This window comes from Equus przewalskii, chromosome 8 (genome assembly GCF_037783145.1).
Source record: "Equus przewalskii isolate Varuska chromosome 8, EquPr2, whole genome shotgun sequence".
Classification (NCBI taxonomy): Eukaryota; Metazoa; Chordata; class Mammalia; order Perissodactyla; family Equidae; genus Equus; species Equus przewalskii.
In genome coordinates, this window is record NC_091838.1 from 10,051,372 (window position 1) to 10,072,935 (window position 21,564).

General features: G+C 41.8%; 2 protein-coding genes across 8 annotated transcripts in view; one reads left to right on the plus strand and one right to left on the minus strand.

Annotated features, from left to right (window-relative positions):
- The window catches only part of LOC103550946 (uncharacterized), a 117,824-nt gene extending 110,177 nt beyond the window's left edge, over positions 1-7,647 (minus strand). The window contains exons 1-4 of one of the 3 annotated variants that reach the window (XM_070630415.1): positions 7,063-7,647; positions 5,850-6,005; positions 1,794-1,871; positions 637-939 (exon numbers count right to left, since the gene is read on the minus strand). In XM_070630415.1, coding sequence (XP_070486516.1) covers positions 5,952-6,005; positions 7,063-7,647 — 639 coding nt within the window. In that variant the 3' untranslated portion in view covers positions 637-939; positions 1,794-1,871; positions 5,850-5,951. Of the gene's footprint in view, positions 1-636; positions 940-1,793; positions 1,872-5,849; positions 6,656-6,961 lie in introns of those variants that run through there. The other 2 variants (XM_070630414.1, XR_011542986.1) reach the window with 2 other exon arrangements.
- Positions 7,162-21,561, plus strand: PEX2 (peroxisomal biogenesis factor 2). 5 transcript variants are annotated; one of them, XM_008520160.2, is made up of 3 exons: positions 7,162-7,390; positions 18,831-18,974; positions 20,293-21,561. In XM_008520160.2, exon 3 carries the CDS (start codon positions 20,310-20,312, stop codon positions 21,225-21,227), a length of 918 nt encoding a protein of 305 aa, XP_008518382.1. In that variant the 5' UTR covers positions 7,162-7,390; positions 18,831-18,974; positions 20,293-20,309; the 3' UTR covers positions 21,228-21,561. The 5 variants fall into 5 exon arrangements, with proteins under 5 accessions (XP_008518382.1, XP_008518386.1, XP_008518385.1 ...); XM_008520163.2 differs by having other exon boundaries at positions 7,252-7,390; positions 18,831-18,940; XM_070630412.1 differs by lacking the exon at positions 7,162-7,390 and adding an exon at positions 7,523-7,705.
- Positions 21,562-21,564: the final 3 nt, after the last annotated feature.

A 21,564-nucleotide genomic window follows, 5' to 3' on the forward strand; every position in this document is an offset into this window, starting at 1 on the left:
AAAATAGCCCTCCAGCTAAACAGACACGTTTTGGGGTGACACATTTTGTTTCCCTTCAGGACATTCTATGATGTTTGCACAATGACGAAATCGCCTAATGACAAATTTCTCAGAATGCATCCCTGCTGTTAAGCAATGCATGACTATAATCTAAGATGACACATTTAAAATGATTTGAAAGGTGCCTAACACCTAGTAAGTGCTCAATAAATGTAAGCCACTATCAACATTCTAATTTTATTATTATTATCATTATTTGCAGTGGAAAGAGCTCTCACTAGTAACTAGGAGATACACAAAGTTGCCTTATCATTCCAAGTTGTTTTTTTTCCCTCATCTGCACTAAAATACTACTAATATCTTAGTATCAGTTATCTATTAATGCATAAGAAATTCCCCCAAACACTGTCTTTAACAAATATTTATTGGGCCAGCCCCAGTGGCCTAGTGGTTAAGTTCAGTGTGCTCTGCTTCCGCGGCCACGATTGGGTTCCTGGGTGTGAACCTACCCCACTCTGTTAGTGGCCATCCTGTGCTGCCGGCCCACATACTAAAAAATAGAGGAAGACTGGCATGGATGCTAGCTTGCGGCAAATCTTCCTCAATAAAAAAAAATATATATATATACACACATACTATCTTGTAAGGTCTGTGGGTCAGGAATCTGGTGCGGCTTAGCAGTGTTCTCTGGCTCAGGACCTCTCACAAGGCTGCCGTCAAGGTGTTCACTGGGGCTGCAGTCATCTCAAGGCTCATCTAGAGACGGGTCCGCTTCTAAGTTCATGCTCTGGTTGTTGGTAGGATTCAGTTCCTCGCAAGCTGTTGCACTGAGGGTCTTGGTTCCCTCCGGCTGTTGGCTGGAGGCCGCCCCCAGTTCCTTGACATATGGTCTCTCTATGGGGCAACATTCCATGTTGCGGCTTGCTTCATCAAAACAAGCTGGTGAAAGGGAAAGAGAGAGAGTGGGAGCAAGAGGGAAGTCACAGTCTTCTGCAACCTAATCCCAGAAACCATACCCTAGCACTTTTGTCCCACGCCATTCAGTGAGAGAGTCACTAGGTCCAGCCTACACTCAAACAGACAAGATTACACAAGGGCATGAATACTATGAAGTGGGGATCATTAAGGGTCATCTGTAGGCTTCGTACCACAATTTATGAACTTGGCGTGGAAATTAAATGGGACTAACGCATCTACAATTCACTGTAGAGTGCTTAGCCCATTGCAGATATTCAACTAATATGAGTTTATTCTCTCCTCCTTACTAGAATAATAGTCCTTGAAAACAAAGACATTGACCAGCGAGGCCTGCAGTACATTAGCACTCTGCTAAGCAGATATGGCTCTCACCAACCACCAGAGGAATAAATGATAAACAATACCGGCACAATTGTTCACAACTTGGCTAATACTGTCTATTTTCATAAAGTAAAACCTATGTACCTTTCAGCAGTGATTCACTGACAGTACAGAGTGTGGCAGACAGAATAATGGCCCCCCAAAGATGCCCTTACCCAAACCCCAACAACCTGTGAATAAATTACGTAGCAAAAGGGACTTTGAAGATGTAATTAAGTTAAGGACCTTGAGAGGGGAGATTGACCTAGATTATCCAGGTGGATTTAATCTTTAAACTCAGAGAACCTTCCCGGTCTATAGTCAGAGGAAGCACTCTAACTGCAGGATGGTTAGAGATACAACATTGCTGGCTTCAAAGATGGAGGGAGGGGGCCACGAGCCAAGGACTGTGGACACCTCCTAGAAGCTGGAAAAGACAAGAAAATGGATTCTACCCAACAGTCTCCAGAAAGGAAGACAGCTCCGCTGACAACTTGCTCTTAGCCTGGTGAGAACAGTGTTGGACTGCTGACCTGCAGAACCATAAGAAAATAAACATATGCTGTTTTGTAAGCTACAAGTTGGTGGTAATTTGTTACATTACAGCAGCTAATAGAAAACAATACAAAGAGAAAATACTGTGAGTTACTCATGAGAGGGATCATACACAAGTACTCTCTAAATGTTTAATGAATGTACATGGTCATTCTATAATGTAAGATAGTAAAAATCATGGAGTTTAAAAATCTCTAGTTAAATATCACAATTATGAAACACTGGGCTATTTTTTAATCACTGTATTATAAGGAAATTAGCTATCATCAAAAGCAATGAAAACATAAACTATTGTGTTTACACTTAACAAACACTTACAGAATATTTCCAATGTGGTAGATATTATTATTGACACTTTATAAACATTACCTCATTTGGATCCATTAACCCTGAGAGATAGTTACTACTATCAGCCCGGTTTTACAAAGAACAGGCACAGGGGTCACCAGCTTGCCCCTAAAGAGTGCAGAGGTAGTAAGTGGCAGAGCCAGAATTCAAAGCCAGGCACCCCGGCTCCAGAGCCCATGCTTTTAACCACCAGTTACACTTTTTCAAAAGTCGTAACTTTATATATTCCCAATAAGTTGCTTGAGATACCTTTTCAGACACAAGTAGAATTTTTTTAATTGTGTGTATTCTGGGTTATTTTTCCCAATTCATTCATTCAACAATTAATTGCCAAGAGCTTCCTACGTCTTGGGCACGGAGGAAAAAAGAAATGAATAAAACAATGAGCCGCCCCCTAAAGAGTTTACAGTTTAGTGACACGAGACAGACATGTAAACAGATGACAAAATAATATAATAAATTCATTTAAGCAAAACTCTCTCTTATTCCCTATCAACGAGTTCATGATTTCGAAGGAAAGACAAGTGCTTACATAAACAATTGTGATACCTCAAATGCTACAGTGCAGGCACCTAACTGGTGGTAAGATACTTAGAAAAAGGAATAGTACTTGCAGAAACTGGGGTTGGGGGCATGGGGGGACACTGGAGAGTATGAAGAAGGAGAGTAACCGAGGGATGAGTGACGTGTGGACTTTTGTCCTTTAGAAAGATTACTCTGGAGAGGAGGGAAGAGTAAGCCTGAAGAGTGGTAAGGCTGGAGGCCACAAATTTGTTAGGAGATGACAAAATGCAGAGATGATAAGGGTTTGAATTAAGGCTATGACAGCAAAGATTATTAGAAGGCGGGGGGGGGGGGGGAACGACGGTTTGGAGTGGTAATGGAAGGCCTTGTGGCCAGGGAGCCAGGACACGCCATGGGCCTCCCTCAAGGAATAATAATAGCTAGAGACCAACGAGGAGTTAGAAATGATGGCTGTGTGAGAACTAGGCAGAGGAATGGCAGGGGGCAGTAATCAAAGTTTGTGCCCTGGTGCTCTTCCAAGGAACTCAGACATTAACCGGGGGCAACGAGAGTCTGAACAAAGTGTCTAAAAAGTGTGCAATCAGATAACACTAGAAAGTAACACTGCTAGAAAGATGGAAGCCGGACTGGAGTGGGGAGGAAGCAGAGGCTGAGAAAGGAGATGGCACTGTGGTATATTAAAAAGAAAATTTTAATTTTCAGGTTTTATTTCATAAAGAGACAGAATTTATCTAAAGCAAATGTTTCTTTTTAGGACTCATGGTCACTATATCACCAAAGCATGTGTAGTAAATCCAAACGTTCAGAAATTATTTTTACCGTGTTGTGGTTCAGAGCACACAGAGGCCCTGGAACCTGACTGCATAGGTTCAAATCCTCATTCCACCACTTAAAAGCTGTGAGAAGGTAGGGAAGTGACTTCCCCATTCTGCACCTCTCTCCCTGTCTGTAAGTGGGGATAATAACAGTGCTTGTCTCCTAGGGCATTGCTGAGGACTAAATGAGTAAATGCAGAAAAAGGACTCAGAATAGTGCCCAGAACATATTACACATCCAACAAAATTTACCTGTTATTATCAACATTATTCTTCTATGCTATTATTCTATCCTGCTAAGAAATGCTGGATATCCTGCAACGCCCCAGTTAAGATGCGCTGTAGGCAGAATAAGGGCCCCTAAAAATGTCCCTGCCCCAATCCCTGGGACCTGTGAATGTGTTACTTCACCACGGCAAAAGAGAGTTGGCAGATATGATTAAGGCTCTGGACCTTGAGATGGAGAGATTATTCTGGATTATCTAGGTAGGCCCAACCTAATCAGATTCCTAAAAGATTGCAATTAGGGAGATGAAACAAGAGAGGAAAAGGTAAGAGGAATCAGAAGGATGAGGGAGTCTCAACGCACCACTGCTGGCTTTGAAGATGGAGAAAAAGGCCCACAACCCAAGGAGTGTGCATGGCTTCTAGAAGCTGGAAAGATCCCTCAGTTGATAGCCAGAAAGGAACCAGGGACCTCAATACCATCACAGCAAGGAACTGAATTCGGTCAACAACCTGAATGAGCAAAACGCCTGATTCTTCCCTAGGCCCTCTAGAAAGGAACACAGACTGGGGACACCTGGATTTTAGCCCAGTGAGATCCCAGGTGGACTTCTGACTACAGAACTGTTAAGATAATACATTGGTGTCCCTTTGAGCCTCTCACTTTGTGGTAATTTGTTACAGCAGCAATGGTAAACTAACATAAGATCTACGATTAACTTTTTCCTAAAAGACTCAAATATATTGATTTAAGAACTAGGTAATATGCTAAAATAAATTTAACTTTTTAAAGTCAGCAATTTTAAACTATGTTAGGGGCATAAATCAATGTTTCCTTTACAATTCTATTATTAAATTCCTTAGAACCTACAAGTCGCTGAAAGGCTAAAAGAGGGTATCATAAATAAGATGCTATTATAATTTTTTTCATCTTTTCTTCATATTTAAAGGTACAGAAATACTCAAATTTATTTTTTTTCTTAAGTTCTCATGATTAATGGATCAATTAAGTACACTTTGATTTTTTACTAATATATTTTTAGCCCACAGCCAAGTCTTAATAAGACTCTTCATTAACATGTCGGCAGGAATATATAAATTCTAGGTTTAAAACAATTAACGTGTTGAATTTACAGAGGTAAAGCACTTACTCAAAGGCAAAATATACTCTACCTTGGTTATTATCTACTTTTTCACCGAGTCTGAATTGATACTCATTAGCTCAAAGAGAGTAAGGGCCGTGTCTGGGTTGTTCGCTTTTACATCAGCACTGCCTAGCAATACTGGCCCCCAGCAGGCTTTTGTTAAATGAACGAAAATAAATATATTTTTAAAGCAAGTATAAAAAACTGGAAATGAAGCTTCCCTGAAAGCTAGCTTACTAGCTCACCGGAAAACTAAAGAGATATACTGTATCTAGAGGGTAAATGATAAAAGCCAGAACTTAAGTATTTTTCAACAGAAATTTTAAAAATTCTGTATGCTTCCTCACATTCTTTATCAGATTTATTAAACATAATTCAAATTTCTGCACAGCCTGGTATGTTTATTATCAACAGCTATAGTGATGCTCATGTGACATAACGCTCTATGAATTGGAACTTGCTTTCTGAAAATCTCCTCTGTGTTTTTTTTGGTCCTTTTTCCTCCTTTCATAAAAATTAAGTGAAGCCCAGTAAATCTGTAGGCCCAGGTGAGACGTGCAACGTGGTCACCTTCCTTCACGATTGAAAGACTGGGTCTTCTTCAAAGAGACTCTCTTACCCTCTAGAACAGCACTATCCAAGATAAATATGATAACATAAGCCACATATGCAATTCTAAATTTTCCAAAACATTATTTCATTCTCATGTAATCAATATAAAACGGAATAGTTTACATTCCGTTCTTTTCGTACTATATCTTAGAAATCCAGTGCACATTTTACACGTAGAGCAGACTTCAATTCAGTCTGCTCGCATCTCAGGCGACTGGTGGCTCTAGCAAACCCTGTCCCCCTGCACCAGGGCGAGCTGTATGTCCTGTCAACTTGGAGCTCCTACCCTCTCTCACTGGTACTGTCGGTTCCCGCGGTGGCAAGGTGTTTTTTTCCTTTCACGAATTGGAGAAATCATCCTCCTCCTCTTCCTCAGGCCAAGATCTCTTTAATGCACGCAAGACAACAAAATTCTAGGTATAAGTGATGTCAACTTGTACACCTTTAATGTAAACGAATTTGAACAGTATTAGAGTTCATGAATAAGTGTTCTTTTATCTTGTCCGTAATGTTTCATATTCTGAGTAACAACTCTGTTCCCCAGGACAATTGGAAAAAACAAAGCTTTCCCGGAACCCTGCTTCTCCAGGCTCCGCTTTGACCGTGGGTCTGACAGCACAGCTGCCGAGGACCCAATGCTCCCGGGACGAGGGCGCAGGCCAGAACTCAGATGCTCTCGGGACCTACTGTGCGCAGGCAGCTCCCTTCCTGCCTGCAGTAGGAGGGCACAAGGCCAGAAAGGAGCCCCTCCTAGGACCTAATGTGTGCAGGGAGCTCCCTTCCCTGCCCGCACTAGGCGGGAGCGAGGCCAGAAAGGGGCCGCTCCAGGGACCTACTGTGTGCAGGCGGCTCCCCTCCCCGCCTGCGGTGCAGGCTCGGAACGCGCCGCCCGCAGACGCGGCCGGCCATCCTGCACAGTGAGAAGGCGTGGGCCGTTCTCACCGCCGCCACAGAACGCCCTGGGGGCCGCCCCCGACGACCCGCCGCAGGCCCCAGCCCTCGGAAGCCCGGCTCGTCCCGGGGCGGGCGCCTGCAGTCCGCGCGCCCACGAGCTCCGGGGACTCTGCCCGCCCCGGCGCGCCGAATGCATCCAGCTCGCCGGGCAGGGCCGCTCTGCAGGGCGGGCGGCCGACTAGACGGGGCTTCCGGCGCTCCCGAGCCTGAGGAGGTCGCGGCCACCCACCCGCGGCCCCGGGCCCGCGGCCGCCCACCCCAGGGCTCCCCACCCCGCTCCACGGGCCGTCCAGCAGCCGGCCCTCGCCCAGGGCGAGCGCGGAGGCCCGAGGCGCGGCGGCGCCCGGCCGCCACCCGGCGGCGCTGGTCCGGCGGCCCGGGGCGGTGCCCGAAGGCGGGGAAAGCCCTGCCCCTGGAGAGCCCGGCTTCCCCGCGGCTCCTGACCCCGCGGCCTCTTCACGCGCCGCGCGCGACCCGGCGGACGGGTTCCCGACTCTCCTGCCAATCAGATACGGCTGTCCCTCAACGGCCAGCCGACCAATCACCGCGTGCGGGGTCCTCCTCGGCTCCTCGGCTCTTCGGCTCTTCGGCTCCTCGGCTCCTCGGCTCCTCGGCCCTTCGGCCCTTCGGCCCTTCGGCTCGTCGGCGTTCGCGGTGGCTGCGCCCTCCCGGGCCTTCCGCCGCGCCCTGAAGCGTAGTTCTCGTGGGTTTAATTCCTCCTCTTCTTTTTGACACTTCCGGGTCCTGCGTCGCTCCGGAAGCTGCGAGTTCCGGAAGTCTGGGGAGTCCAGGTTCGGCCAAGAAAAGCCGAGCTTCCCAGATAATGTTTCAGAAAAAGTTGCGTGGAGCGGGGGCGTTCCGCAGACTCCGAAGGTCAGTGTCGGCCGAGAGCCGAGCGTAGAGCGGAGGCCCCGGGTACCCCTGGGCGCGCGTGCAGTTTCACGACCTTGTAATCGTCGCCCTTTGCTTGAGTTTCCCTGTTTATTGGCTTCTGTCTTCCTGCAGGAGGCAAATGCAAGTCTGATTTGGGGAAAGGCGATGAAGCCAAGCGAAACTCCTAAAAGTAGTCTTAGGATCGCACCGTTAGAAAGAGAAAAAGAAACACGAGCTAGGCTCGAGCTCCTTTGCATTTCACGAGGTGACGTTCTAGACACAAACTCCGAAATCTCCTCCTCGAACTGGGCGCCGGTGAGATTTACCTCTTGCGAACGGCTTAAGAATTCTGCAGGATCCAGACCTTACTTGCTATCTGAGCGTTCGTGTTGTGTTATATTTGGCACCAGAAAAACTGCGTGTGCTTAAGTTTCCAACATTTTTGAAAGCCTGTGAACTTAAAAAGCAGTTTTAATTTTCTTGGGGAGCAAGAGCTGTTGAGAATTTTCTTATAAAATTCCTTGCGATCAGTTTGTTATATTTGACACTGATTTCTGATAAGGAGCATGAGGATGTGAGAACCATTAGCATTTTTATTCTGGGGCCTTAAATTAAAAGTCGTTGTTTACTTATTTCTTTGGAGTCTGTTTTCCAGAAATACAACATTTAGTGAAAGAGGTTTTCACAAAATGAGACGGAAGTTGTTAAACCTTCATGCCTGTCATGTTGTGGGATTCTGGGATGCCCCTTGAAAATTTCTTCCCTTGACAATTTCATGCAATTACAGGGAGAGTGGGGCTCCATCGCGTCCCAATTTGTAGTCGAAACACCTTTCCCGAATGTGTTACCTTTAGTTAAATTTGAACAGAATAATCTTGGGACGGCTGACTTTTTGTGTTTCTTTCCCACTTATCTTCTCTCTGATCTTGCCCATATTATCAGTTACTTGTGTCCAAAAAGATTAGAGTTGAATGATCTTGAGCCAGAAGAGACTTGAAAGGAGTGAGAGAGTGTGGAATTATTGACAAAGTCAAAAAGAGAGCCCCTCATTTTTTTTTTCTTAAAAAAAAAAGGAAAGGACATAGAAGCAACAGGACATAGTAAAAGAGAATGCTAGACTAAGTCAAGAGAATTGAGTTCTAGTCCTGACGGGTTTTCCTCTGACCACTTCTACCTCTCGGCCTTATTTTCTTCATTTTTAGAAATTAGGGTTTTAAAACTGTTCCACAGAAGAGCTCATGTAGAAATTTCCTGGAGCCACGCAGGGGAGAGACGAAGCACACAGACCCGGAGTAGTATTTCACAAGAGCAGCTATTTTGTGTGTTCTGCTTGAAAAACAGGGTTCTTGTTAAAATTAAATCTGTAACTTAGACTAGATGATCTGTTTCATTATAGCATTAAAGTTCTGTTTCTTAGGATAATTATTCATTTGTATTCAACATGCATTTATTTTTTAAAAAATAAACGGTATATGTTCACAGCAAATTCATTACTAAAAGCCACAAACATGTCTATCTTCAATCTCATTTGTTTAATAAATACAAATTTCAAGTTTACTTCTTTATGATCAGAATCATAATTCTTCGTATTCTCTTTTCTCCCTACCCTTTTAGCCGTAGAATTTTTGCTTATATTTGAAGTTCGTAATAATCTTTGCAATAGGGAGGGCAAGTATTTTCCATTTTACTTATTTGGTAGCTGAACCTTAAAGATGTCAGCAGTCTTGCCCAACATCAAATTTCTAGTAAAGTTCTGAGTCCTAGCCCCATGTTTTACTGACAGTGTGACAGAATTTTAAGATTTTCTTTCCTCTTGCACTCCACTGTGCTCAGATTCTTATAGCACAAGGAAAACAGGCCACATGCACAATCTTTATTTCCACACAAAAGTTCTGCTTGGAATCACTCGTTCCTTTTTTTTCTCCCTTGATTATCTAGGTTGGACAACCTAGGAGCAAATTGAATGTTCCCTTTATATCTTTACTGTGAAATGACAGCAGTTTCTAAACATTCCATGTTCCTCTTCAGTTCCTTTGGAATGTGGAAGAAATCTCAAGAGAAAAAGCCGGAACTGCTCCATTGGCCCCGTGTCTGTGATTCTGGCACTGCCGATGCCAGCGCTGTGATTTCTGTATGTGCAAGTGGAGGCGGGGAAGAGGATGTCTCGAACCTTCTGTCCTTCCCATTGTGGGCTGTTGATCAGCTTGTTCCCAGCCTTTTCCCATCTATGCAATCAAAATGCCCTTTTCTGTATTGCTTTTTATTCTATTTAATATGTTTTCTTTTTATCAGAGCTGTCCCTTACCTGCATGTCATACAGTGAGATAAAATTTTATCCAAGTTGCCTTTTCTTTCTTCCTACTATTAAAACACAAAACCCAAGCTCTCTAGAGTAATTCTGTTTTGATTATGCATAACCGTTCCCTTCTGGTGTCAGATGAGTTGGCATTGCTCTACTTTGCATATACTAGTGTGTGTTCCTAATAGTTAAGTTCACACCTCACTTTTTCACCCACTTCTTCCCTTTGTTCAGATTTGACATTCTGTCTATTTGAATGGTTCTCTGCCCACGTGTACAGAATGTGGATGAGATGCATCCCAGGCAACGTGGAAACTTGACCACGTTCCTTTAACTTCTTTCCCCATCCACAGTCCTGAGAGCTTGACTGCCAGTCTGGTCGTATGAATGATCTTGAGGGAAAAAAATTTACTTTGAGCTCTGCAGGATTGAATTTGATCCGAGCTTACCAAATAACCATACTACTAACTTCCTTTCGAGTGTTCCACAATTTCTCTAGTGTTTACCAGAAATCCACTCTTTGCCAGCTTGACCTTAAACAGGTTGTTAATCACAAGCCTTAATTTTTGTCTTCTTAAAATGGACTTGATCATATTTACTGTGTTATGAAGGTTAACTGAGATGAAGAATGTAAAGAAAACATATAGTGCCTCACGGAGAATATGTCTCACGTCGTACTGCCTGCTTTTCCACACTAATACCTCTGTTCCTCTGTGGATATTTCCACATTCTCTCGAGTGCCATAAAATGTGCAATTAAAAGTGTGTTCCAGTCATTTTCAAGTCCTCAGAATTCTCTTCTTAGGCAATTAAATCCTAAAGCCATTTTCTAAATTTATAGAGTACTTAAAGACCTAGTTGCTTCGTATGTTTCATGTGGCTCTTTTTTGGGTTCATCATTGGGATGGAGTTTTTGCTGTGGTTCATAGCTGTGCTCTTAATCTCTTATACTCAGCCCCTTAGAATAGCCCCATCTGCATGTCCTGTTGTGCCATCCTGAAGTTTATGTCCATCTTTTAGGCCCGTCCCCACCCTGTCACTATAGGACACTGGTTCAGAGCATGGCTCTGCCACTTCTGGCTGTGCGAGTTTGCACAAGGCAGCTAATCTCTCTGAGCCTCGGTTTCCTTGTTGTAAAACAGAAATAATAAAAGAACCTCTTTCTTAATATTGTAAGGATTAAATGATTGAATATTTAATTTTGCAGAGGGCACTTAACTATGGTAGTTGCTTGTTAGCACTCAGTAGCCGGTAAATGGTATGAGTTTACTACAGATGTAACTCACAAGTTGGTTGAGATTGTCTACTGGAATGCTTTTCTGCGTTTTTCCACGAGTATTGCTTGTCTGTCTCACGTTTTCTGTTCTGATATTTCCACTTTCTTTAGCCTTTTCCAAACTCATGTTGAACATTACCATTTCTGCAGTTGGAAATGGCTGTTCTTTTATTTTTTTCTTCCTCTTCCAAGGTTTCCTAAAACAGTTCCTGTAAGGATTCTAGACTTTTTACAGTTGCTCTTTATTTCCTTTAATTTTTTAACTACTGAAGAATATAGTGTGGCAGAATGACTTGTCCAGAGTCACACAGTCTTGTCTAGAATACAGAAGTAATCAGAACCAGTTTAACTCTCCTTCCCTCTATATTTGCTCAAACATCTGCTCCTTATTTTCACAATGTGCTTTCCTTCTTAAAGACTCAGAAGTATCAGCTTTCTGAAAGAGAAGATTATGAGTGCCATGCTGTTCTCTTAAAAATGTATTTGTGAAGCTAGGCCAAGGTATTGGAAATTCTGTTTTAAGGTTTAAAAAAAGGTATTTTTACATTAGTTTTAGATGCTTGAATAAATATTCTGTAAAAGCAATGGGTAAAGTGCTCAACTGTGTAACACTAGATATAGTCTTAAAGATTGTAGTATTTGAGTTGAGTTCCCTCTTCTCTCCGAAGTAAAAGTATTTCCCCTCTGCTAAGGCAAGTTACTTACCATTGTTCATCTTTTTGAGAAATTTATGCTATTTTGAAGTTTATCCTTAGGATATACTTTGGAAACATTTTTGTGTACCCACTACCACCCCCAGAAAGAAAAATTCTGTTTGGATTTGATGAGGATGGCATTTAAATTAAGAGTAATTTTTTTTTTAAAAAGAGTAATTTACAGGTCTAGTGTCCAGAACAGAATTTTAAAATTCCGTATGTTTTGTCTATATTCAAATGAGCACTATTGGGAGTTATAACATCAGACATCTATAAGCTATTGAAACTTAGTTTATATTTGATGAAACAGAGGAACAATAGACTAATGACAAATCACTTAACAAGTCTGTGGCAGAAGTGGGATTTGAACTTACAGTCTGATTTCTAGGTCTGTTCACAGTGCCAGAGGTCACAGTGTTCTAATGGGTCTCAGCCATAGCTTTTTCACTTTTGCTCGTGTTAGAAATGTGTTCTGGGAATCAGTGTCCTGTTAAATCCCTCTTTGATGCATGTCCCATTTATTAGTATTGATTTCAATACAATGGACAGTAAATCTATCTGACTACACAAAGGAAATAAAATAGTAGGGTGTAGGTTCAAAGCTTAAGATCTCCAGTTATAGAACTTTATCCACATCACCTCATGATATGAAATGTTGGTTTAAATTTTTTAAAAACCTAAAAGGAAAAAAATGAATATATGGGCTCGTCCATTTTGATTGCTAGAAGCTTTAGGATAGTGTGGCAGCAACATGGTCGTACTAAAAATTGGTTGATTATTATCGATCTAGAAAAGGACAGCCTGGCAGGGGCTGCATGGAGGGGTTTGCTACCTTAGAGATTACTGGGGAATCACATGTTTCTGCTGACAAAGTTTACAGGACTGTAAATTTAAATGTAAAAATTTTGTGGGCAGCATGCATTGACAAATATGCCTAATGGTAATACATCTCGTATGGAGAGTCTCGGAGCAGGTCAATAATAATGTGTATATTGATAGCAGCAATGTAGGAGATGTTACTTGGTATTATAGCTAAAAATCCATGTTATTCCTTTAATCATAATTACATTAATATTGACAGGCCCTTGACAATACCCACATTATTATTGATAGATTTCTGTCAATAACATGTTTTTAAATAAAATATATTCATTCATAATTTGTACTATACTCAATAAAAGCTCTGAGTACGTCCTGAAAGATCCTTCCCTCTTTAGTGAGATCCAGTCATTTGTTTTAGTTTTGGAATGTGATATAGATGACAAAGTTTTATTTGGGAGGATGAAAAGCATAAGAGGAAAGCCGTGAGTTATTTAAGGGATAAGGTTATGTATGGCTGCTCTTACTCAACGAATTTTCAGGTTTTTTTTTTTTCTGTGAAAGAAAAGCAGTGTGACATGTCTAGTGATAAAATGTCAGCAGGAGACCTTTTTAGTTGTTTTTAGTGCTAGATCATTTTGTCTTAAACATATTTATGTGACAAGTTAATCACACTAACCCTAGTAGATGCTCTACTTTTTATCCGGTCTTGATTTTGCCTTAAATATCTTTTTCTTATAGTCTTAACTTAGTAGTATCTTTTGGTAAACGCTAATATTATTTACTGCCAATTGTACTTCTACTTAATTATTTTTATAAGTCTCTTTGCATGGCCATAAATGGTTTCCTCCTGGCTCAGTCTTTTAGAATCTTAAAGTAGTACTCTATAGTTTGGGGAGTGGAGAGGAAGAGGGTAATAGGATTGTGTATTAAAAGAATGAGATTTCATGGCAGAATAGAAAAAAGGGTTGCCTATTTTTGGCATTCTAGAAAAATCAATTTGAATTGAATCTGATGGTGTTTGTTTCAATTCAAAACAATCCCAACTTTTAAAAAAACATTAGCTTGTATTTTCTTTTAACTATTCAAGTTTGAGCCTACTTTTGTGAAACTGGATACTAACCTACAAGAAGCAATGATATGAGGATTGTTAAAACTTACTTAAATTCTTGAAAGTAAAGTAGAAATAGAGTGGCCAATAGTTGAGCGTGGATGGCAATCAATGTAAGAGTCGGGAAAGTACTGGTTTACCAAAAGAGTTGGGGATTTTTGATTTGAAAATGTGAGGACACCATAATCTTCTTTTTAATTTTCATAGTTCTCAATGAAGCAAGTTAAATTACTTTGACTTTTTCAGGAAGTTATTAGCACCTTAGTTAAGGCCCTTAAATTGTCTCAGGAGTCCTGTAACTGGGTCTCCTTGAACTGGAGTTTTTCTTTTCTTCAGTCTTATTGAACTCTGCCATCAGATTAATCTTTTAAAATGTATGTCCTTTTATGTCTTTTCTATTTAGTGATTATTCATTCCTAAAAAATCAGTGCAGTTTCCTTAAAGCCGGGTCTTTTTACAGTAGGTTGACTCTTCAACCAGTCTCTCCTGCCAACACGTTCTACTCTAGTCTAGCAGATGACTTGTTTCTTTGCTCCAGATAAAAAGCACAACCACTTTGATGGGAATTAGATAATCAAGGACGCAGCTCGTGTTGGCACCCGTCCCCATATCTCCCGGAAAGACTATGGCTTGCGCATTTCTGGGATTCGCACAGTCTGTTCCTTTGCCTTCAATGCCATTTTTCTCTTTTTCTCCCTGAGGAGTTTTGTGATCCTTTATAGTCTTTTCACATTTTGAGATCCATTCTTTGCTTCAGAGATCAATGACTGGTCCTGATTATAGTAGCATCCTTTTTCTTTAAAAATGCTTGAATAAAAGAAAGTTAACTGAGGCTTAAGTATTTGGATTGAATCCCTGGTACCCAGAGAATGCCTGGCATTTGGTAGGCACTCAATAAATATTGGTTAAATTGAGTTGCCATTTGTCAGAGAATTAGAATTCATTAAAACACAAGCTTCTTATGTTATATTAGAGAATATGTCCTTTAAAGGCATTTATGGTGTTTTCTCTATACTCTGCTTATTTGGGGCAGATGTTATTGTACAGCAGTGGAGGGGAAGAAGTTCCATTATCCGGTTAATTGAACTTCAGGTTATTTCGATTTCATCAGTTTCTTCCACTCTTGGGCACTGCCCTTCTCTAAAGCCAGCATTCTAGAATAACTACCTGCCAGAATGGGAGAAGGGGAAAGGAGAAGGAACTGAATGTAGTGTGTTGGTAAAGAACCAAGGTGAGATGCTCGTCTTGGCCTGTCTGTACCGTGCCCTGTTCAGTGAAGCAGCCTAGAGTCAGATATTATCACTGTGCGTTCCTGAGGTTTCTTTGCTTCCAGATAAAAGGCCCAACCATGTCGATGGGGGTTAAGTAACCAAGGGAGCAGGTCGTGCTCAACCCATCCCCACTCCATCGTCTCCTTTCAGATGAGATGCAGGTTAAGAGTATGATGACTTCCACTGAACCATGTCTCTGCCCTTCCCGCCTGGCCCCCATGCATGCACACATAATGGTGATATCATGTTTACTGTTTAACTGCCACAATTATATTTTAATGGTGTAGTCAGTATTTCCTGGAAAAAAATTCTTTTGCCACAGGTTCATTGAGGCATTAGTATAAGTAATAATGGAGATTTCAGTCTTTTGAAATGAGATTTGCCAAAATCAGCCAGCAGTCTTTTTCTTCTCGTGCCCATCCCTAGCCAAAGCAGCAACAATATAATAATAATACTGCTTTCCAGTTTCCAAACCACTTTCATAACATAATCTGGTTTAATCTCAACAACTTTGTGAAGTAGCTGTTATTTTCAACTTTTTGTAGAATCTGAGGCTAATGACATTTTTAAGATCACATAGCAAGTAAGTGACAAAGCTGGAACTTGAGCCCAGGGCTGATTGATTTTAAATCTGCTTTTTCCACTCTATGGCAGTGCCTAAGTAGGAAGGTAGACCATAGGAGGGGTATTCCACTTTAACGAACTAGGGTGTGTAATGGACAGTGTCTGCTCTGCTTATGACTAAAAGAAGTCACAAAATTAGTAAAATGTTGGAAAATAAAACCTAAAACAAAAAATAGAGGGACAAATTATTCATCTGGAAGAGTAAAGGCTGAAGAGTTTAATAACAGTCTTTTAGTGTAGTAAAGAGTGTTACATAGGGAGGCAATCGGGCCCAGCTGTTCCTAATCTACACTGAGGCCAGGCCTGGGGAGAACAAGAGGAAAGACAAAAATGTTAAACTATAACAGAAGGGATAAGAAAGAATTTTTTGATAATAAGGATTGTTAAATACTGGATTGGTTAGAGAACGTGCTAAGTCTCCTTTTCTGGCAGCTATTAAAAATTCCTCTCTTGACTGAATGTTCTTAAGTATGATTCCTCCAGAAACGAGGCGTTTGAAATAGATGATTCCTCTGGAAAATCACTCCCTCTGACTGGTTTCTCACTCAATGTAAGTAAGGAACCTGAGGAAGAGAGAGCTTCCCTCACCATCCCGTTCATGTAGATGCTCTCAAAATATTCAGTCAGTACATTGATTAGCCGCCAAACTACTCATTCCATTGCTTATAGAGTCAACAAACGTTTCATTGGGCAGCTTCTACAAACGCATCTTTGTGGTAGATTCTGTAAGAGTAATAAGATATTCATCAGCCACAATCTGGAGCTGAATGTGACCCGAGTATTTAAAGATACATAAATTGGCACAACTGGCCCTCCAACACAAGCCATATATTTCATCTGATACTCAACTGAATAAAAGAAACATCCATCCAGTCCAATATTGGGAGTGGGGAGGGGCAAAGAGAAGAAACTCGTAGTGTTGGACTTAATATTGATGTCGCGTACAGTCAGAGCTTTGCAACAGTACTTTGGCAGTAAGAGAGCTTCCTTTATCTTGCCGGCCACAGAATATGAAATCTGGGGAAGATGCAGAGTTGTAGACACTGTTACAGTAGAAGTGTTCCATATACCATATTCTTATGAATGATTGTAGAATTTTGTATGAGGGAAACTGAGGCAGGTCACTTTGTAGGTGGCAGGTGCTTTGAGAAATAAGTATAAGGCACTTTTCTGTAACTAGTTTACAGAAAAGTTAGGGAAAGAGATGTATTCACATGACTGAAATCACAGTACAAATGTTGGAGGGCGCAAGTGGGTGGCACAGACAGTTGCTGTCAGAGTTAAAGATGCTTGTAATGGCAGTTGGGGATAGTTATGAAGATTTCATGGAGAATGTTGAAATAGAGTGGAATATGAAGGGCAGATAGTTGAGGGCAGTGGGCCTAGTTGGTAGGGAAAGTAAGTGTTTTAGGTACCTGAGAAAAGGCATAGAGGCAGAAGTGAAGGATTGTCTGGGATTAGAGGCCTACTGGCGAATAATGGGTTATCCAGTTACAGAGAGGGAGACAGAGTCAGGCTAGGTTAGGTCTGAGAAGTTTGTACTCTACCCCAGGGATAATAGTGTGGTAAAAAAAAAGGTGATTTGGTGAGTGTGGGCAAATAATTTTGTAGATTTTGGCTTGTTTATGAGGTTTTAAAAATAATGTTTTGGGGGAGGTTTTGTTAATTAGAGAAAATTTGTAAACTGCAGAAAAAATGAGAAAAATAATCTTATTCATTGATGATTTTTTTGTGTGAATTTTGGAATTCTTTTCCTATTGAAGTAGTTTGGAAATTTTATATATTGTCTTCGAGATCCTGTGATACCATCTACCTCTTATTGGCCTAGTCGTCCCTGTCCCTGCCTACCTCCCTTGCAGACTTTGGTTGGGATCCTTAAGTGAGAGTCAGGACTAGTCTTTGTCTCTGCATCCCACGCACCTAGCAGGGCTGGGATGTACGGATGCTCATAAAGTTTGTGGACTCCATGAACGGTCTCTAAACTCACAAGGACTCCTTAATGGAAGAGGGAAGGCCTGAGTCAGTGCAAGATTTGTAACAGCCTCTAGATACAGGGATGAGAACTAACCAGAAATGAGTGGGAGGGCTGGCACACAGTGTTGAGCTGTTTGGGTAATAGATAGACCAAAAAGACCATGAGTTTTGCTTTGAAATGTTCTAGCCCAGTAGTTCTCAACATTACCAGGGAACTTGTTACGAATGCAGATTCTCGGCTCCCATTCCAAGCCTATTGAATCAGAATCTCTAGAACTGAGACACTGCAGTCTAACAGGTCCTCCAGGAGATGGTGGAGGACACTCAAGTTTGAAAACCACTAGACTAGAGCAGTGAGACTGCAGAACTGTGGTGTTGAAGAGCACAGCGTGGAAATATCAAAAGCCCGAAGGTTTATGTGATATCAGTGAACATAACCAATGAAATGCCGTCGTAGCTGGAGTAGGAAAACTGTAAGAATAAGATTATTTTGTTACAAAGAAGGTTGAAAGTTTTGGACAAGATCTACCTGTCTTGTTTAGATCACTGCCTTCCTGATCTTAGCGTTTAAGTAGACCAAGTACATAGAGGCCAGGAAAGGGGAAGAACAGAGTGCTAAGGAATAGCTAGAAGAGGCAGCTAACTCAATTATGGAGAGTCAGGAGGAAGCGATGCCTAAGCCAGTACTTAAAGATTTAGTATGAGGGCTGGCCCCATGGCTGAGTGGATAAGTTCACACGCTCTGCTTTGGCAGCTCAGGGTTTCGCAGGTTCAGATCCTGGGCATGGATATGGCATCACTCATCAGGCCATGCTCAGGCGGTGTCCCACATGCCACAACTAGAAGGGCCCACAACTAAAATATACAACTGTGTACTGGGGGGATTTGGGGAGAAAAAGCCAAAAAAAAAAAAAAGATTGGCAACAGTTGTTAGCTCAGGTGCCAATCTTTAAAAAAAAAAAAGTTTAGTATGAGGTTTTTCAGTTAAAGAATGAGAGCAGACTGTTCCAGGTGGAGAGAACACACAGCAGATGTCCACCAGTGAACTGGAGAAGGGGGCGCTTTATGACTAGAGGCCAAAGCATTAGGAATAAAAGCAAGCTGTGGGTAGGTGTGAAGAAGCTTGTGTTTTGAAAGGATTGCAGTGTGGGAAATGCACTGAAGGAGGCAAGAGGTAAGATAGACCCGTTAGATGTAATCCAGGGGAGAGATGAGAGCAGCCTGAAGTGAGGAAAAGGCTTGAAAGGGGGATGATAGAGTAATGAATGGGTTAGAAAAATATTTTGGACAAAGAACAGACCTTGGGGACTGATTAGATTTGGAGAGAGGGAAAAGGGAACTCTGTCCTCACCCCCTCCTTTCTTTCCTGTAGCTCCTGGCTGGTCTGAGGCAAGGATTTCACAGAAGAACTTGCAGCAGAAATCCCCACTGCCATCGCTAAAGGCTGGCAAGGCTTGAGGGAGCCACGGGAAAGGGGAAAAGGTGACATTCCCCAGAAGGCAGTGGGCGTGTGTGGGTGAGAAGCATTTCTGTCATGTGTCTGCTGTGAGAGGAAAAGAGCACTAAACAACCTGTTATTTAATAGTCGTTTTTATTTCTTCCACTTGAGCTTGTTGAGCGTGTCGTCTTCTGCCACGTTATCTAGGTCATCCCAATTTCAAGTACAATTTTATTTTAGAATGCATTTTTCAGTCCTTTTAACTTCTAACAAATTATATTTAACATCTTCTTAGTAAAAATCATAAAATAGCAGAATTTGAAAAGATTTTAGAGTCCATTTTGTCTCCAGCCCTTAGTTTTGTGAGTGAAGAAACCAAGGCCGAGATTAGGTGAAATGACTTGTTGGGATCACAGCTGCCACACTGAGGTGGCACTGAGCTTCAGCAGGTCCCTCCCCCTCCCTCTGTCACTCCGTGTCCTTTCTGTTCCTGCATCCTGGATTTGCCAGTCCATTAGTAAGATGTAAACCATCTAAGCTGGTCTATATACCCGACAACAGCAGCCACTGGGTGTTTTCATCACATTGGCCTGCATATAATAGGCATTTAATAAATGCATTTTGCACGAGTCAGTCATACCTAGCTAACCATTAATCAGCTTTTTCTATTTCATTTTAAAAGGTTTTTGTCCCTTTAGCACCTATTTGTTTCCTTAGTGCATTTATGAAATTATCTAATTATATATTTTTACATCCGAGTTTTCTTGTCTTAGAAAACTATGACGTGTACCTTTCTAGTACCTTAATAATGACATTTCTACATTCATGTTGCTTTGTGCTAGTATTTTGTTCTCCTAACTTCATTTCCAGATATAAAATGTATTTGAGAAAGATTAAATGACTTGTTGAAAATATACCTTTGCAGTCAGTAGAAGTGCTGGAAATTAAACTGAGGGCCCGACTTACCATCCATTGCGATGTTCCACATAGTTCATCGTATTTATCAAGTTCGAATATTTCTCCATTAGTCATGTGATTATTCAGCCTTATCACTCTTAGCTTCAAGATTTTACATCTCCCGCTAAAATATCTCACCAGGAAGGATTACTTAGAGGTACATTTGTGAAAATAGGGTGCAACTTACTAAAATCTGTTCTTCTTTTGTTGAGGAGGGCCAACAAAGGATAGGAAAGAAAAGAAAGATGTAAGGGAGGAGAGAGACAGAAGATAGAGAAAGAATTTCAAGTAACAAGTGACTATTCACTGTGCCATTTGACACTGCTGAAAGGCCATCTTCTCTGTGTCCTGTGTCATTTGTGTATCAGAGTTTTCCAAGTGTAAGCCGAGCAGACAGTACAACTGTTAGATGATGCCTCTTAATTCTACTTTTTCCTAGAGACCTTCCGGGAAGGCATGGCTTCCAGAGAGGAGGGGACGAAGAGGACCAGCAGGGTGCTAAGAATCAGTCAGTTGGATGCGCTTGAACTCAACAAGGCTCTGGAGCAGCTCGTGTGGTCCCAGTTCACTCAGTGCTTTCACGGATTCAAGCCCGGCCTGTTAGCCCGCTTCGAACCGGAGGTGAAAGCATTCCTGTGGCTTTTCTTGTGGAGATTCACCATCTACTCCAAAAATGCCACTGTGGGACAGTCGGTTTTGAATATTCAGTACAAAAACGATTTTTCCCCGAACCCGAGATATCAGCCACCTAGTCGGAATCAAAAGCTCTGGTATGCTGTCTGTACGATTGGTGGGAAGTGGCTAGAAGAACGATGCTATGACTTGTTTCGAAACCCTCATTTAGCCTCATTCAGGAAAGCCAAGCAGTGTGTGAATTTTGTGGTTGGAATTTTGAAATTAGGTGGGTTGATTAATTTCTTGATTTTCCTTCAGAGGGGCAAGTTTGCAACTTTGACGGAACGTCTGCTAGGCATTCGTTCTGTATTTTGCAAGCCCCAAAACATACGTGAAGTCGGCTTTGAGTATATGAATAGGGAACTTCTGTGGCATGGTTTTGCTGAGTTCCTGATTTTTCTCTTACCGCTCATCAATATCCAAAAGTTGAAGGCCAAGTTATCTTCGTGGTGTATCCCTCTCACTGGTGCTCCTAATGGTGACAGTACGTTAGCTACCAGCGGCAGACAGTGTTCTCTGTGTGGAGAGTGGCCCACCATGCCTCACACCATAGGGTGTGAGCACATCTTCTGTTACTACTGCGTGAAGAGTAGTTTCTTATATGACATGTACTTCACGTGTCCTAAGTGTGGCACAGAGGTACACAGTCTGCAGCCACTGAAGTCAGGAATCGAGATGTCAGAAGTGAATGCTCTTTAGAAACTAAACTTGTTTCCTCTGAGGAAAACTGTGTTATGTTTATTAGTCATCCCAAGTATACGTTTAAGTGTCTTCTCAGGAGGGTGTGTGCTTCTCAGCCACGGGCTTCTGTTCCTTTCCAGGCATGACTAAATTCTAATCACTGGAAACCACATGCTTCTAAAAATATTATGTAAACAATAATGTTTTATTTTTTAAAAATATCATTGCCTTCACTTTGGATTGTCAAGAATAATGGACAGTTCTTGTCAGATGGCTACCATGAGTGCTCCTTCATTTTGCTACTTCCTGGAAAGAGGTTGGACTCTAAAAATAAAAGAATTTGGAGACTCTAGGG